The sequence below is a fragment of the Serinus canaria genome, chromosome 3, assembly GCF_022539315.1.
Source record: "Serinus canaria isolate serCan28SL12 chromosome 3, serCan2020, whole genome shotgun sequence".
In the NCBI taxonomy this organism is placed as follows: Eukaryota; Metazoa; Chordata; class Aves; order Passeriformes; family Fringillidae; genus Serinus; species Serinus canaria.
The window spans coordinates 97,647,770-97,662,774 of record NC_066316.1 but is presented as its reverse complement, the minus strand read 5'-3'; the positions used below and the strand labels follow the sequence as shown (position 1 = coordinate 97,662,774).

General features: G+C 40.1%; 1 protein-coding gene across 5 annotated transcripts in view; it reads left to right on the top strand.

Moving 5' to 3' along the window:
* Window positions 1-5,351: 5,351 nt before the first annotated feature.
* The window catches only part of KIDINS220 (kinase D interacting substrate 220), a 74,213-nt gene continuing 64,559 nt past the window's right edge, over window positions 5,352-15,005 (top strand). For 3 of the 5 annotated variants that reach the window (XM_030235363.2, XM_030235362.2, XM_018920590.3), the window contains exons 1-2: window positions 5,352-5,499; window positions 12,728-12,877. In XM_030235363.2, coding sequence (XP_030091223.2) covers window positions 12,770-12,877 — 108 coding nt within the window. In that variant the 5' untranslated portion in view covers window positions 5,352-5,499; window positions 12,728-12,769. Of the gene's footprint in view, window positions 5,500-5,958; window positions 5,977-6,650; window positions 6,921-12,727; window positions 12,878-15,005 lie in introns of those variants that run through there. The other 2 variants (XM_050972150.1, XM_050972151.1) reach the window with 2 other exon arrangements.

Here is a 15,005-nt window from a genome sequence, read left to right as displayed (position 1 = left end):
TAAGCACTTCAATAAGTATTTAAATGCTACTCTGAATAAGTAAGCAGGCACTTTAGTGAACTGAGCCTACTCTCATAAGATTACCAGATCTGTCTTCATCTCAGCTAGTTTGCACTGTCCATCTTCATCCTCAGATTTTTGGTGGAAAAGGATGGCAGTGGAGAAGTCTCTGGTCAGAATGTGTCCCATCTGTGGCTGGAAGGGTCTGCCACAGTTCCCACAGGGAGCCAACCCTGTGTGCAGAGCTTGGCAGAGGTTCTACTTGCCTGTGATCCAGGCTGCAGCTGCTCTATACTACATCTGGCTGGATTTTTGACATGTTTGCTGTCTTAATCTAGACATTTTGCAAATACCATGAAATCCATGCATCCACAAAGTCACCCTGCAAAGTTACAATTACAAATACTGCAACACTTGTTTATTATGGTCAAAGCTAAATGAAAAAAAGATTTTAAAACTTCTTTCAGGATGGGCTTTCTGTTGGTTTTTTTACAAAATCTAACCATCAAATGTATCCATTTTCATCACATTACATATTTGGACCACAGTTTTGCTCAGTTTAGGGATACAAATGTGCAAAAGCAAATCTTGCCATTTTACCATCATTTGTGCATTAGCTGTGTGTCCAGTGACTTAGACCCGGTCTTGGTTGTAGATGGTTTTAAATTTTCTGAACCCATGTGCATATCCATATAAACATTGCATAAATTTTGAATTGAAAAACTGTGTGATTTCAGTATGAGATCTGAGGTAGGGCTACTTTTGGAGGAAGGTTTTTGTCTTGCTAGTGACTCAGTCCAGCACCTTATTCCAAACATACCTCTTGGCAAAAGAGACCTCTGCACAATTTTCTTCCTTCCTTTTGTTCTCTAAGGGGGAGGTACCCCAGGCACGATTTTCATTTATGTTTCTCTATAATATGTCATATGAATAGATAGCTGGGGTCCATGCTCTAGCCAGATTAGACTTGAAAACTGGGACAGTGTAATCTGAAACAAAAAAATAGAGAAAATGGGGTGCCTAGAGATCGGTAATCAGAAAGTGCTTATTAAAGGTGCAACAATTACTACAATAAGTTAAGGAGTATTTGCCTATGCATCTTTTGCCTTTCTCTGTGTTTTTCAGTTCTCTTTCCATCTTTTCTTTGTACCTTCTTTTGTCCAGTGGTGTTGACTATTTCTGTGGAGAATCTGCTGACGCGTCTTACTGTGACAAAGGTGTCAAAATGCTACGATAGTAATTAGATGGTTACTCTTAAATCCCAGACCTCAGATGTGTTCTAGATCAGTTAGAAGAGAACATTCAAAATGTATTGGATGAAAAATAGTGTAAGATGGGTAATATAGCATTATTCAAAGATGATGTAATAAGTTATTCAACTTAAGAATTTAAAATACGGAACTTTATTCTTTCCTGCCTTGGTTACACATTCAAAGGAATAGTTTTACCTCAATGCAGAAGTAGTTATGCCTCCAACCACCCGTATGTTAAGGTGAGAGAACACCCCTAAAAGTGAATAGCTACAGTATTCCTAAATTTGCCTTTCCTGGTTCAGATTATAATACATTGTCAGTGAATTTCATTTTTATTATTCCAAAATATATATTTTTTAAAAAGTGTTATTTTTCAACAGATCCATAAACTAAGTGTTGGTGTATGGTAAAATTAAAATACCACTGTTAGTTACACTGTGATTGTGATATTTTAATAATTACTTATTTCTAATTTGTCTCAGCAGTGCTGCAGAAGCAGCATGCTGTTATGTTTTAAAGGTGTTTTTAACTTGCCTATAAATGTTCTTTTCTAATTTGTGTCTTTAAATCTGATTAAACTGTAGTTTAAAAAAGTGAACTTGTTTTTCTAAGTTCTTTGCTGTCTGTCTTAATGAGTGGTGAAGAACAAAATTATTTTAATGCCGTTTCTCCTTTTAGATTGCTGAATATACAGTGCATGCATTTACACTGTTATTTGGAATGTTCTAGTTCAAAATTGCACTTATTTACTTTTTTTTTCTAGAGCTTATATACAAGTATATGTATATAATTATTTTTCAGTAGAGCTAGTAAACAGAATTTTGAGTCTAGCTTAATCAATTTAAACCCTCCATCTCAGAGCATATTGCTACCCAATGAGCACTGTTTCTGGATGTGACAGCTGGGGTGTTTTTAGCTTGAGAAATGGAAACCTCATAACTGAGACATCAAATTTGGTGCTTTGGAGAAGCTGTTGCTTTAATTGCTGGTTCCAAAGAAGCAGGGCAAAATGGGTACCATACATGCACATTTGTTTTCTTTTTGAAACTCGGCTACGAGGACTCTGATAAGGCAGGTTTTGTTGGCTGGTGACAGTATGTCAAAGCTGGCTGAGCCTCCTGGACCTGCAGGTTTTTCCTGTGTGAGCTTAGATTATTGGAGAAAATAAGAGATACTAGATGTCAATACTAAAGAGGGGCTGTTTCCATCACTTCCTGTCACACACTGAAACATTTTTTTCTCTATGTTTAGAATTCTCTTTTAGCAAGTGGTATCACAGGAGATGAAAATACTTTCCATTCCAACACAAAGGACTACAGATGCAATTTTAGAAGATCTGGTGAAGGTCTGGTGTTGTCATTTTAACCAGAAGTTGGACTGCAATGGAAATTGCCTTCTTAAATACACATTCACAACAGAGTCAGTCAGGAGTATGAAGTGTCCTCATGAACTAAACATTGATGCATTTAATGAAAAACTAATTTGAAGAGATTAAACTAAAACACAGCTTTCTGCCACTAAGTGTTGTAAATTGTTGCTGCAGAAGGAGTCATAATTGAGAGCATCCTGGAGCCAGCAGATATTTTCCTGTGCCTGTAATTAACTTAGATCTATCTCAGAAACTTCCTAATAACATGCAGGATGTTTCAGTACAGAATACAGAAGTAGTTCTAGGGGGAGATGTCTTCAACTTAATTACTAGGTGAGAGTTGGAGATCTGTCCAGAGTTTGGCAGTACATCTTACAGCTCTTCCTAAGGTGGTCGTATAAAGTAGCAAAGGACTTATTTCTCCATGGGGGCTGCACATGATCTTTCCAAACTGAATAAATAACAATTGCACCATGTTTCACTGCCTATGTGAATTAGTCACTGGTGGGAAGGTGTTGCTCCTAATCTAAGCATAGAATAAAATTTAGAGGAGCACAAGGATATCAGGACCTGGATCTATCTGTAGCAAAGGTGGGTGATAGTGAAGGACCATACAAAAAACTGCCTTTTCTGCCTCCATATTCACAGTGTTTGTACAGTTCCTTTTAGACGGAAGGAGCTACTGTTTCTGTCTGAAACTTGTAACTACATGGTGAGAATACAGCTGACACCTGATGGGTGGGAACACTGTGATATCGGAAGAAAGATTTGCATGATGGGAGATTATGAAGTGAGATACTAATACACATTTTTTAATAAAGTTTGAATAAAGAGTAATATCTTAAAAGTGTTTCAAAATCTAGAAACCTTAAGAGGCTAACACAGGCAGTCTTGTGACACTGTGGTTTCTCTTAGATACACAAGATTATATGGGTGCCTGAAGCATTAGGACCACTCTTCCTTGACTGAACATAACGCTTCCTGAACATAAGCCCTTATGCTTATGTTCAGGTGGCACAGAGAGCCCTTTCCAGCCCCACACTAACTGCAGGGACTCATCCTCCATTTGTTCAGATTTCATTTCTGCAAATAAGTGTAAAGAAGAAGAAAGTATTTTATGTTCTTAATTTTTCCATTTTTCAGATGAAACAATATTTTGGTGCAAGATTAAGTGGATTTAGCTTTTGAATTTCACTGCTTGTGCCTTTCCTTTGTGTTAACAACTTTAGAGCAGGTAAGGAAGCTGTATATTTTATCAGGGTGTGAAGACTTTAAGGTCATTGGAGAATTCATGCTTAAAAAAATGAGCAAAGCCCTTGCTGCATGGTTTCTGGCTTATAAGTATTTGGGGTATAGAGGAAAACCTGTCAGATGTTTCTTTATGAAGGAAACAGTCATAGATCTTTACTGAGATTGAAGATCTCAGGGTTGTAAAGAATTACATCAACGCTTTGACCCTTGAAACTCAGTAACCTTAGAAATAAACAGTACTGGTTTGCCAGGGACAGAAGCAGAGTTCCATTGGTTGTTGCCATCATTAGCTTAGGCAAGGTTCTGTGATCTCCTGGGGAGATGTTATTGCTGTAGTCATCAGAAGTCATCTCATCCAGTTGTCCAGATGAATTAAACAGATTCATTATCATGGATTTGGACTGTGCTGAAGATGGACATTTTCAAAATATCCATGAAGCTGCTTGGACATCTGGGCTGTGAGGGAGTCTGAGAGAAGCTGGTGGGTCTCAAGGTATGTTGGTATGTCTATCTTCATTATTCTACTAAAAATTACTCATGAAGGTCAAAAAGACCCTGCCCCTGTGAAGACTTCTCCTGAGCATGCACAGAAGTCATCTGGGGTTATGTAGCTTGTATGAAAATTACAACCCAGACATGAAGGAGGAGCTGCACTTGGGAGGTTACTGACACAGCTTCTGTGCATAAAGCACAGAAACATAAAATATTCTGAGTTGGAAGGAACCCATCGGAATTATCAAATCCTGCTCCTGGCTATGCACAGTACAACCCCAAGAGTCACACCATGGGCCTGAGACATTGCCCAAATGCTTCTTGAACTCTGTCAGCCTTGGTGCTGACAACTTCCCTGGAGAGCTGGTTCCCTAAGATTGAGCCTCAACCTCCTGACTCAGCTTCATGCTGTTCCCTCAGGTCCTGTCACTGGTCACCACAGAGAAGAAAGAGGTAAGTGCCTGCCCCCCACTCTTTCCCTCATGAGGAAATTGTAACTGCAGTGAGGCCTCTCCTCTCCAGACTGAACACGACCAGTGACCTTAGCCACTCCTCCCATTTCCTCGGCTCAAGGCCCTTCACAACCTTCGTTGCCCTCCTTTGGACGCTCTCTAACAGCTCAATGTCTTTCTTATATTGTGGGGCACAAAACTGCCCCCAGGGCTCAATGTGCGGTTCCTTCCCGCGGCGCTGCTTTCCAGCCTCTCGTTCCCCAATCCGTCCGTACATCAGGCATCAATTGTTCACTACCCTTTCCCCCCTTCTTTTTTATCAGAAAGCACCCGGCGGATAACTGCTGGCGGCTCTCCAGGGCGGTGCCACTCTCTGGGCTGCCCAGCGCTGCGCTCCGGCTCAGCCAGGCCCGCTCCGCGCCGGGCCGGCGGTGCCGCGACGCTCCCGGGCAGGGCAGCGGCCTGCGCCCGCTGTTGCCACCGCCCGCAGCGATGGGCGCGGCTGGAGCCAGGCGGAGCCGCCCCCGCGCGTCACGGCCCGGGCGGTCGGAGTGCAGTGGCGGAAGATGGCGGACGCCGCCGGGCCCAGCTGAGCGGCGCCCGGGGCCGCCGCCTCCCTCCGTGTCAGGCTCCTTCTGGGCCCAGGCAGCCGCCGCAGGGGCCGAGTGCGCCCGGCCGTGGGGTGAGTAGCGGCGGGAAGGCGGGGGGTACGGGCCGGCCGCGGAAGGGCAGGGGAAGGGCACTGGCTATGGGGGAGGCGGCGCTCCCGCTGCCAAACAAAGGGCGCGGCGGGGCCGCTCCCCGCGGGGCCCCGGGGGAGCGCTGGGCTCGGGCGGTTTATGGCTTCCGTGGCTCGCGGGCCCGGTTTCCTCACGCCCCGGTCCCCTCAGTGTGGGTCGGGAGCGGCGGCGCGCCCGCTCCGCTTTGCCCTGGGCATCGCGGGGCTCCGGTGGTGCCGTGTTCGGGGCGGACCGGGCTCTGTGTGCGGGTGTCTGTGTGGGTGAAGCGTTCCGCAGGTGCCGCGGGCACGGCCTGGCGTCCCTGTCACCCCTGTCCTGGCGGTAGAGGATCCTCTTCTATGGCGTTTCTCTCATGTTGGCTTGGAAAGGTAGACGGGGGTTCGACTTATCAGGAAAGTTTTTGTCATCTAGTTTCTAAGGTAAAGAATAACAGAATGACTGAGAATGGGAGGGACCTCCCCTGGTCATAGGGTCCGGTCCTTCTCCTCGAATAGGGACAGCAAGAGTGGATCTCCCGAAACGTGCCCAGAGGGCTTTGGTGTGTCTCCAAGGAAGGAGACTCGGCAACCTCTCTGGGCAGCTTGTGCCAGCGCTGGGTCACCCTCTCAGTAACAAATGTTCAGACAGAGACTCCTTTGAATGCAGAGAAGGGCAGCGAACCTAGTGAAGGGTCTGGAGCACAAGTACTGTGAGGAGAGGCAGAGAGAGTGCGGGGGGTGTTTAGCCTGGAAGAGAAGGAGACTCGGGGGTGACCTTATCACTTTTTACAACTACTTGAAAGGAGTTTGTATCCAGGTGGGGATCAGCCTCTTCTCCCAGGTAACGAATGACAGGACAAGAGAATGTAGCCTCAAGCTGTGTAGGAGGACGTTTGGGCTGGTTATTAAGAAGAATTTCTTGTCAGAAAGAGTGGTTAGACATTGCAATGGTCTGCCCAGGGAAATGCTGGAGTCACTGGCCCTGGAGGTGGTTAAGGAAAGACCACTTAGGGCCATGGTCTATGTGACCTGTAATTGCAGGTTAGACTCAATGATTTCTTAGAGGTCTTTTCAGCTTGATTGATTTTGTGTTTAATTTTCATTCATTACCTCAGGTCCTGCCACAGGATATCACTGGAAGAGTAGCAAAATGTCTTCAAGCTAGTGCGGGCTTTGCTGCTTTGCATATGTGCTTAAAAATTGGAAAAGTGATTTCCTCTCTATAACTTTTGGTAAAGGATTAATGGTGGAATAATGCAGTAATATGTCTTTTGCTGGAAAAGTGTTTGAATCGTTACCTGATTAAGTACCTGCCACTTCTCCCCCCATCAAATAGTAAGGAAATGGGCAGAAAAACAGAAGATCTTTTTCCAAGATCAGAACATGTAAGAAAACCCATCTTTTTGTCTACTGGATAGCCATCTATTCTTTGTTCTGTCGCAGTGTTTATTTAAAATAATTTGGTTATTAAGAAATTAATATCTGCTTGAAATTCTATGTGACCACAGCTTATGAAATGGTGCCATATTAGTTTAAAGTTCTACATCACACCATTCACTCTTTTTAAGTAGAAACACTCCAAAAGTTAGATATTATTTTTTTGTCATATAACTCGTGTCTGTGACTAACATACCCTTGATTTTATGATACAGAGAAACGTGTCTGCCATGTGAGAATGTATCAGATGACATTGCAGACTTTCTTGTACTTTTGTGTATTTTGTACAGGTTTTGACAATTGATTTGTGTTGGTTGGTATAATTTTAGGAAACCCATTAATATTGGTAACTTTCTGTTTGCTTTCTTTTATCTGATGTACTTAAAACCTGAAATAGTGATTTGTAGGACTGAGCACCTTGTATTTTGTTTTGGAATTAAATTTTGTCTTAGAATTCAGATATTCTTAGCAGTATGTTACTCTTCATTGACCACATTTAAATTTTGTCCCAAAGGTGGACAGATTTCTCTGGTAAAGTATAAATCCTGTTGTCAGCTACTTCACACATTATTTTAACTGATTTTTTAACCAGGGTGGAACATAGGCATGTCTGATAGTTGCTGTCATCTGACAACCAGCCCTGAATTTTAAATATAGATTTACATCTTTCCAATCTTTTACATGTAATCCCCAGCCTATTTTGTTTTATTAAAACTTAACAAAAATCAATCACTACAATATTTGGAAATGGCCATTGCCTTGAGCGCATAAGGTAGAAAAGAAGGACTTGTGTATTACCAATTTGTGTGCAGTTTTGATGATTGCAATAGAGACCTCCTTTTATGCAATTGTTTTTTTAGTTATATTAGTTTCAGATTTCAAAAGAAGAATGTCTGTCTAGCTGTAGTTCACTTTTTGTGTCTTTTGATATTTCAGAGTTACACATTTTTGTTCTTTGTGATAAAGTAACAAAAAATGAGGTAATTTAAAAAAACATTCTTCTCACCTGAATAACAGAAATGTGGTTAAGAGAAGTAGAATAAATATTCCGAGATAAATAGGGAAAAGCAGAAATGCAGCATAAGGTCATTTGTCACACTGGAATTTCAGACACTGGCGAAGAAGTGTGGGTGTAGACTACTTAGATTTGTTATTTCTCTCTGACTCAGGATACCAGAAATTAATATTTTTAGAGACTTATTTCAGCTGTTCTGAAAATTTCATCTTGAAACAGAATCCTGGTTGACTCAGTCCCAATAGAAAGAATATTTTAAAATATTTGCCACTTCATGTGATGCCTGACTTTTGATCTCTTCATGTTTAGGATGTATATCAATTTAGGAAGAGATTACAATAAGGAGTCATAAAGGCTGGGCAATGCTTATGTTAGTAAGATTCTGTATGCTGTGATTAAGGTGATGTTTCAGCATGGTTTTCATTTCTTTATGCCATCATAAAGCATAAAAACATGTAGAATATGAAACTGGCTTATGTTAGTTTTTTCTAATAAATTTCATGTGTACAATTCTTACGTTTAACCTTTTTTAAATTTTAATTTGAAAAGATGGCATTTTCAGTTCTTAAGGGTGAAAAGCTGTGCATTTACACATTTGAGTTGTACGTGCTCAGATTTCAGCAGCATAGTAATTATTTCCTTTTATAGTTGGCTGAAGGATCTGCCACAGTGTTGCATGTTGGGAATGTGGCTTTTGTGTCTGGAAAAGGAAGGAGGCATTAAAAAGCAGGCAACAGTTTTTTCATTGTTCAATGAAAACTATGAATTTAATGTCATTGCTATCTTGATTTTTTCTTTTTTTGTTTTCAGTAGACATTGTCAGTAATGCTAGAGTTGTTGACTTGTTTTGGTATTTATTCATAAAAGATCACTGTTTGCACAATAAAAAAACCCATTCAGAAGATCTATGTAAAAATTGTGATAGTTGGAAAATTTAGTGAGTAATATTTCTTATCTAGTTAGGACCTCCGAAGAGGTTCTGAGAATGCATAAAATACCTGCAGCTTTGAGTTATCAGGACCTCTGCTGTCAATACTGGTGCTGTTGAGAGAAATTATTTTTTTTAAATTGGCAAATTTTTGCAGTCTTTCCAAAACAGTGATAATGTGTGTCTGCTTCAGCTCAGGATTCAAGAGCCTTACAAAAACAGGTTAATCCCTGTGCAAACATTGCCTTCACCTGAGCATTTGTGCACTTTATATGATTTCATAGTTCTTGGTGTGTTGTTAGTTTTGTAAAATACCAGGATTTGCTGCCCAAGGGCATTGTGAGATTTCCAAGCTTCAAAGTTTGGATTGTGAATGATGAGCAGGTTTTTGCACTGGAAATTAGCTCACTTAGGTGGAAGAGAAAAATAACAGCATTAATCCTTATTGGAAAGGGGATTGGTTTCCAAATAGAATCCTGGTTTTAAGTGAAATTTTTGTTACAGGTTGTGAAAATACTTCTGCTGTGTCAAAGAAAGTAATTGTGTTAATTGAGCAATTAAGGACCATTTATGTAGAGTATGTTCTTGAATTATGCTGGTTTTGCACTGTATTTATGAAATTTGGCAGGGATTAAGTTCTCATCCTTTAATTTGGTCAAGGGTAAGCCTTAGAGTCTTTTTTATTCCAGGGTTGTTTGAAAACTGTATTAATATGTATTTCAGTAGCTTTTTTCTTTAGAGGAACCAGATTAGAATTACTTCTCTAGCCAGAGACTGTTCCTCAGAGTCTTGCTTCAGTTTTTGTGATTATTTAAAAGAAATCTGAAGCATTGGAAGAAATTACACTTTAGTGACCAGCGCACCCATGAACTTTGAGTCAATGCCTGATTTTCATAACATAGTAACATACATTTTGTTTAATAAAATGGTGGACTGTGACTGTATTCAGCTGATGTTGAGTTGCTGTCATGAGTGTATCATGAACAGACCCAGTCAGGCTTATTTTGGCCATGTTCTTTGTTCTTGGTAGGGAAGAAATGAATCAAAGCTTCCAAAAACCTTAATACCACCATTTTAAATTTTTTTTTTGTTTCTGAAGTGGTGGGGAGAGTTTTGTTTGTTTGGTGGTGGATGTTGTGCTAAACTGTGCTTTCCTAATGCCCTCCAGTGATGTTAATCTTTAAGATGCTCTAAGAAGCTTGCCTGAAAAAGGGCAAATAAAAGCATGAGTACATAAAATGCATAATTACAATATTTGATCTTGTGATTCTTGTTTTTATGAAAGACTGTTATTATAATTCTAAGAAGGGGATGTTATGTGACAGTGAAGCATAGGGGACAAGAAATATTAATATTCTTGGACATGTTTCACTGGTACAGATCTTATATGATTTATAAAAGTAATATTAACATGGACTTTATAAACACATCTCTGGACGTGTTCATTGGCATTAGGTGTTTTGCTGTTAGTCAGAGGTTTAAGATATCTCTATAGATTCAGCTCTGCATGGAGGCAGAAGCTGCACTGTTGCCAACTGGGATTTCTGAAGCAGGATGCTTATCTACAGTGCAGCAGGGCTGCCTCTGCCTTTTGGAAGTATGCCTGTAGGGAACATCAAGGGAAGAATCTTACTTTGAGGAAAAAGCAATGCTGAATGCTTTTTCTTTTCAGACTAGCTAAGAATTAATTGGTGAAGTTTGGATAGCAACTGCAGAGTATAAATCATTTGGTAAGACGTTTTTAGTCAAGTTTTGGGGATGTTCTTAATACAGTTTTCAAATTTAGTATATGGTACAGAAAATAACGTGGGGATTGAAGGTACAGCTACAGGAGAGAAGCTGGGAGACAGCACAGGAAAAACAGAAAATGCCTATGGTGGCAGTGGAGCTAGCAGCAAATCATATTTCATGGATTTTTGTTGTCATATGTAAAAAATAATTGGAGGGATACAGATGTATGTGAATATCTAATGTCATTTTAGGTGCCTGAGAATATCTGAGACACCTGCCTAGGGCTGTAAGATGCTGCTGTAGACTGTAAGGGAGATGGGCTGTCCTGGACTGGCAGTTGGATGCCAGGCAAGATACCACATACTTTCTGGTGTTTTTAGTGTCTGAAATAGCAGTAGGAACCAGTGTGTCCACACTGAGTCAGTAAAATTGCCATTTCTTTTCAGAGCTCTCATATTTTGTGTGGGTTTTCTGTTTTTAAGTTTGCAACCTCTCAATTGGCTCTTCCTCCTACTGAAAAAATGGCGACAAAAATACAGCACCACTGTTGTGCTGCTCACCCCCTTTGATGGTGATTTAACTGTATGGTAAACGTGGCAGACCTTTTGTGTTCTTAGTTTATTTATAGCTTTCTTGTGGGACAGACTGGCTGCTTGGGCAGTGCCTAGGAAAACTGCTGCTGGGCTTTTAGTATCAAATCTAGATTTATTTTTTTCTTTAACTGGTTTTAGGTGTGGGTTTTAAACAATGTTTGTAGTTTCTTTTGTCTCTAGTCATTCATGTGCACCTGAATTTCATTTGCACGTGCAGAGAGCTGCTGTCATCTTAACTGAGATATTAACTGGCCTTATTTTAAAGAAGGCATTTCTGTATGTGGGTCATCTGATGGCTGCAGTGCTGTAGGTGAGCTCAGGTAGTATCTAACATACCTTGACAACAGTGTGTATGACTATATATACTTAGATGGCAAAGGAGAAAGGATGGTGTTACAGGCTATGTAAGCAATTTAAAGTGGAGCTGGATTATTTGATTTAAATCTCCAAATTTAAACTAACTTCTCTGTGCTAAGTAGAAGCACAGAAGCACAGAAAAATTCATTGTCTGCTTTGATTTGAAAATAAAAATAAGAATATTTTCCTGGGAAACCACTAGTCTTTGGCTTCTCTCTGGGAGAGAATAGCCCAAGCAGTAGGCTTTAGCTATCAGTGAACTGGAGGTTTTCCTCTGCTGTTACAAGAAAAAGCCAGAGAGTGTGATCATGTCAGCCACTGGTGAGGAGAAAGGTGTGAAGGGAGGGTGGAGTCTTGTATTTAGCCCCATGACCTCTTCTGCATCCAGTGAAACTTAATTTTGACTCAGCTTCTGTCCCTGTGTGTGTGTAAATTTGGCACAGTAGTACTAATGGTGCTGTTAACTTACTGGGCTCAGCTTTTTAGGAAGTCTCAAGTGGTTCTTAGTAGCATGCCTTAAGAAAGAAAAACCTTTGCTCTCTTGCATATTAGAGGTTAAAAACATAATCAGGTAACAGAAGCCATGTTATGTTTGACTCTTGAGTTAACAACATGCCGTCACATGCAGGCATGTCTGCATAAAGTTGGTAATGATGATTTAGTAAATAGTATTTCTCAGAGTTCCATGTGGCTGCAGTTTAGATAGAATCACTGTATTTTGTAATGCTGATTAGTCTCAGTGCTCTGCTTATACACATCAAGGATAAGGATTATATTGCAAATAATTAATATATATATAGTATGTAGTGTAATACATATAGTATGTAGTGTATACAGATATTCCTATAATGTTGTATTTACTTATTTGCATTCCATTCAAAATATTTATTTAGACAACACATAACAGTTAGAATAATTTCTGTAATTTTCTAAGAACTAGGGAGAGTTAAGACTTTCAATAAAAACGTAGTGCCTATTAATGCACATCTCCAAGGTGTTTTGTTGAAGAGAATGGCAGGCATTTGTACCCAGTCAATAACTTACTAGCATATGCAGTTCATGCTTTCTAATGTCAAATGTCATAGCTGTTCCTTATGCTTTGCTGGTTTTTTTTTCTTTCCCGAAATACAGGTAAGCTTTGTTATCTAGAAGCCCTTTAAATAGTGGGTGAAGATGGCGAGTCTAATGAGTCAGAGTCTGTTGACCTACGTAGAAGAAGGAAATGTTCCTGCTCTGAAAGCACTTCTTGAGAAATGCAGGGATGTTGATGAGAGAAATGAGGTAAGATGATTTTTTTAAAAGGTCAGTTTCACATTGCAGCTTATTAGCTATAGAATGAATAATTAGTGAGATCACACTGGTTATTTAACATTCAAATTTCAGTTTTGAAGTGATTGCTTACTTTGCATAACCTGAACACTGCGTGTTCAGTCTCTGACAGCACCTCAAGCATCTTTCATAGTGTTTGCTTTCTAGAGTGTTCTTCTGAGCTGGAAAATGCAGCTCTATCCTTACTTTGTGAATGGAGTTCATACCTGTATTTCTGTGGCTAAGAATTGTTTCTTAGTTCACAGATCCAACAGCATATGCCGGGTTCATGTTGTGGTGAAACCTGGTATGATGATAACCCTTGCCTCATATCATGGTTTTCAGTCAAGGGATACTTTGTTATAAATTCCAAATAAGAGCATGTATTGCAACTTCCATGAGAATATGCTCATCTAGGTGAAAAAATAGGTATCCAAGAGGTCGGTCTAAGAGTTTACCAGGAGTACACAAAAGTTGTGTTACACAGTTAGGAGTTTATATGATAGTTATTCAGAATCTGTTATTTTGATAGATATTTCAAATCTGCAAAAGATGGAAAGAATATCTTTTTTGAAAGAAATCCAATAGTGTATATTACTCAAATCCAAAAAGCATCATGCAAATGTGAAAATTATGTACAAAATTTAGCCTTATTGTAGTTATTAGATCTGGTTTCAATTAAGAGAGTTTTCTTTCATTGTTGGCACATTTGTTCCATGCTGTGTATGCACATATGCTGAGGTATTTCAAATGGGAGAATTTTTAAGTTTCTGAGCATGCACATGAACCTCACCACCTGGCATGTAGCATATCTGAGAATGGGAATGTCTGTTTCCTCTGCTGGCAGTTCCTTTCAACAACATGGCCGAAATCAGACAGATCGTGTTGATTTTATCAAGTGTCACCACCTTCACCTTCTTTTCTAAATTTTTCTTCACTTATTGGTGGGACTGAATGTAGTCCTGGGTTTCATTAACTGCCTTTTTTGCAGAGATGACTTCCCCAATACCTATTGTTTTCAGTCTTCTTATTTGTTGGCATTAGAGAAGGTCTTTTCTGCAGACAGACACGTGTGGTTTGCATCAGGTTCAAACCCCTTGTGGGCATGCTCTATATGTATAATGATAGGAGTTTTGTTTAAATGATAGCTCTTCCTTGGAAATCAGCGGCTTTGAGTGCTGTTCAGTTTCCAGTTTTGAACCTGCTAAGACATCTTTTCTTCTTGGGTAAAAAGAAAATACCAAAAGGAGAGTGCCTTTGGAGATCTAAAAAGATTGCTGGCAAGCTAAGGTTTGCTAATGCCAGGACCTCCCAGGCTGCAGTGACTTGTGACTTGGTAGGACCACCCACATTGTTACCAACCCTTTTTATCTTGAGTGTGGTCAGTTGCCAAAAAAGCTGGGATGTCCCAGTCAGTTTGTGTATGGATAGTTTTATTGCATTAACACCGTCAATTTCATTTAAGTGGGGCAAGTCTCAGCCTCTGTGCCTTTTCTCTGCACATCTTTCTGCGTCTGTGATTTTTTTTTCCCTCTCTCATACCAGACACATGAACTAACAGCTAATGACAGATGTTTGCTTTGTGTGATGCAGTTTGATCTTAACAGCCTCCACTTTCCCTTGATGTGCCTTTCTTTCTGCTCTTGGTACTGAAGGAGCTTCTGCATGTTCAATTCTAAATCTTCTGTTCTCTTGTGGACTGCAAGAGCGCTAACCTGTAAGGTGACACTACTAATTGATTCCCCAAAAAGATGCAGGTGTGCTCCTTTATAATTTGGTTATTCCAACACTTACACTGAGCTGTGATGTACAGATAGACAGTACTTGATGTGTGTGTGAGGAATAGGGGGTTTTAGTTGTTGTGGAGTGTCTAGACTCTTGGACAACTTTTGAGACTTAATCTGGCGGTCACAGATACTATAATTATCTTTTGTTTCTGTGTTGGTGAAATCTTTGTGATGGGTCCTAAAACCTTATAACGTTATACTTATATTTGAGAGTCTTCTAAGAAAAAGGGGAGGATGTTTTCAGTACCCCTTTAGAAAATTTTACATCTGTCTCAGAAAACTAAAGCCAGTCCACAGCTGTATGACACTTCTTA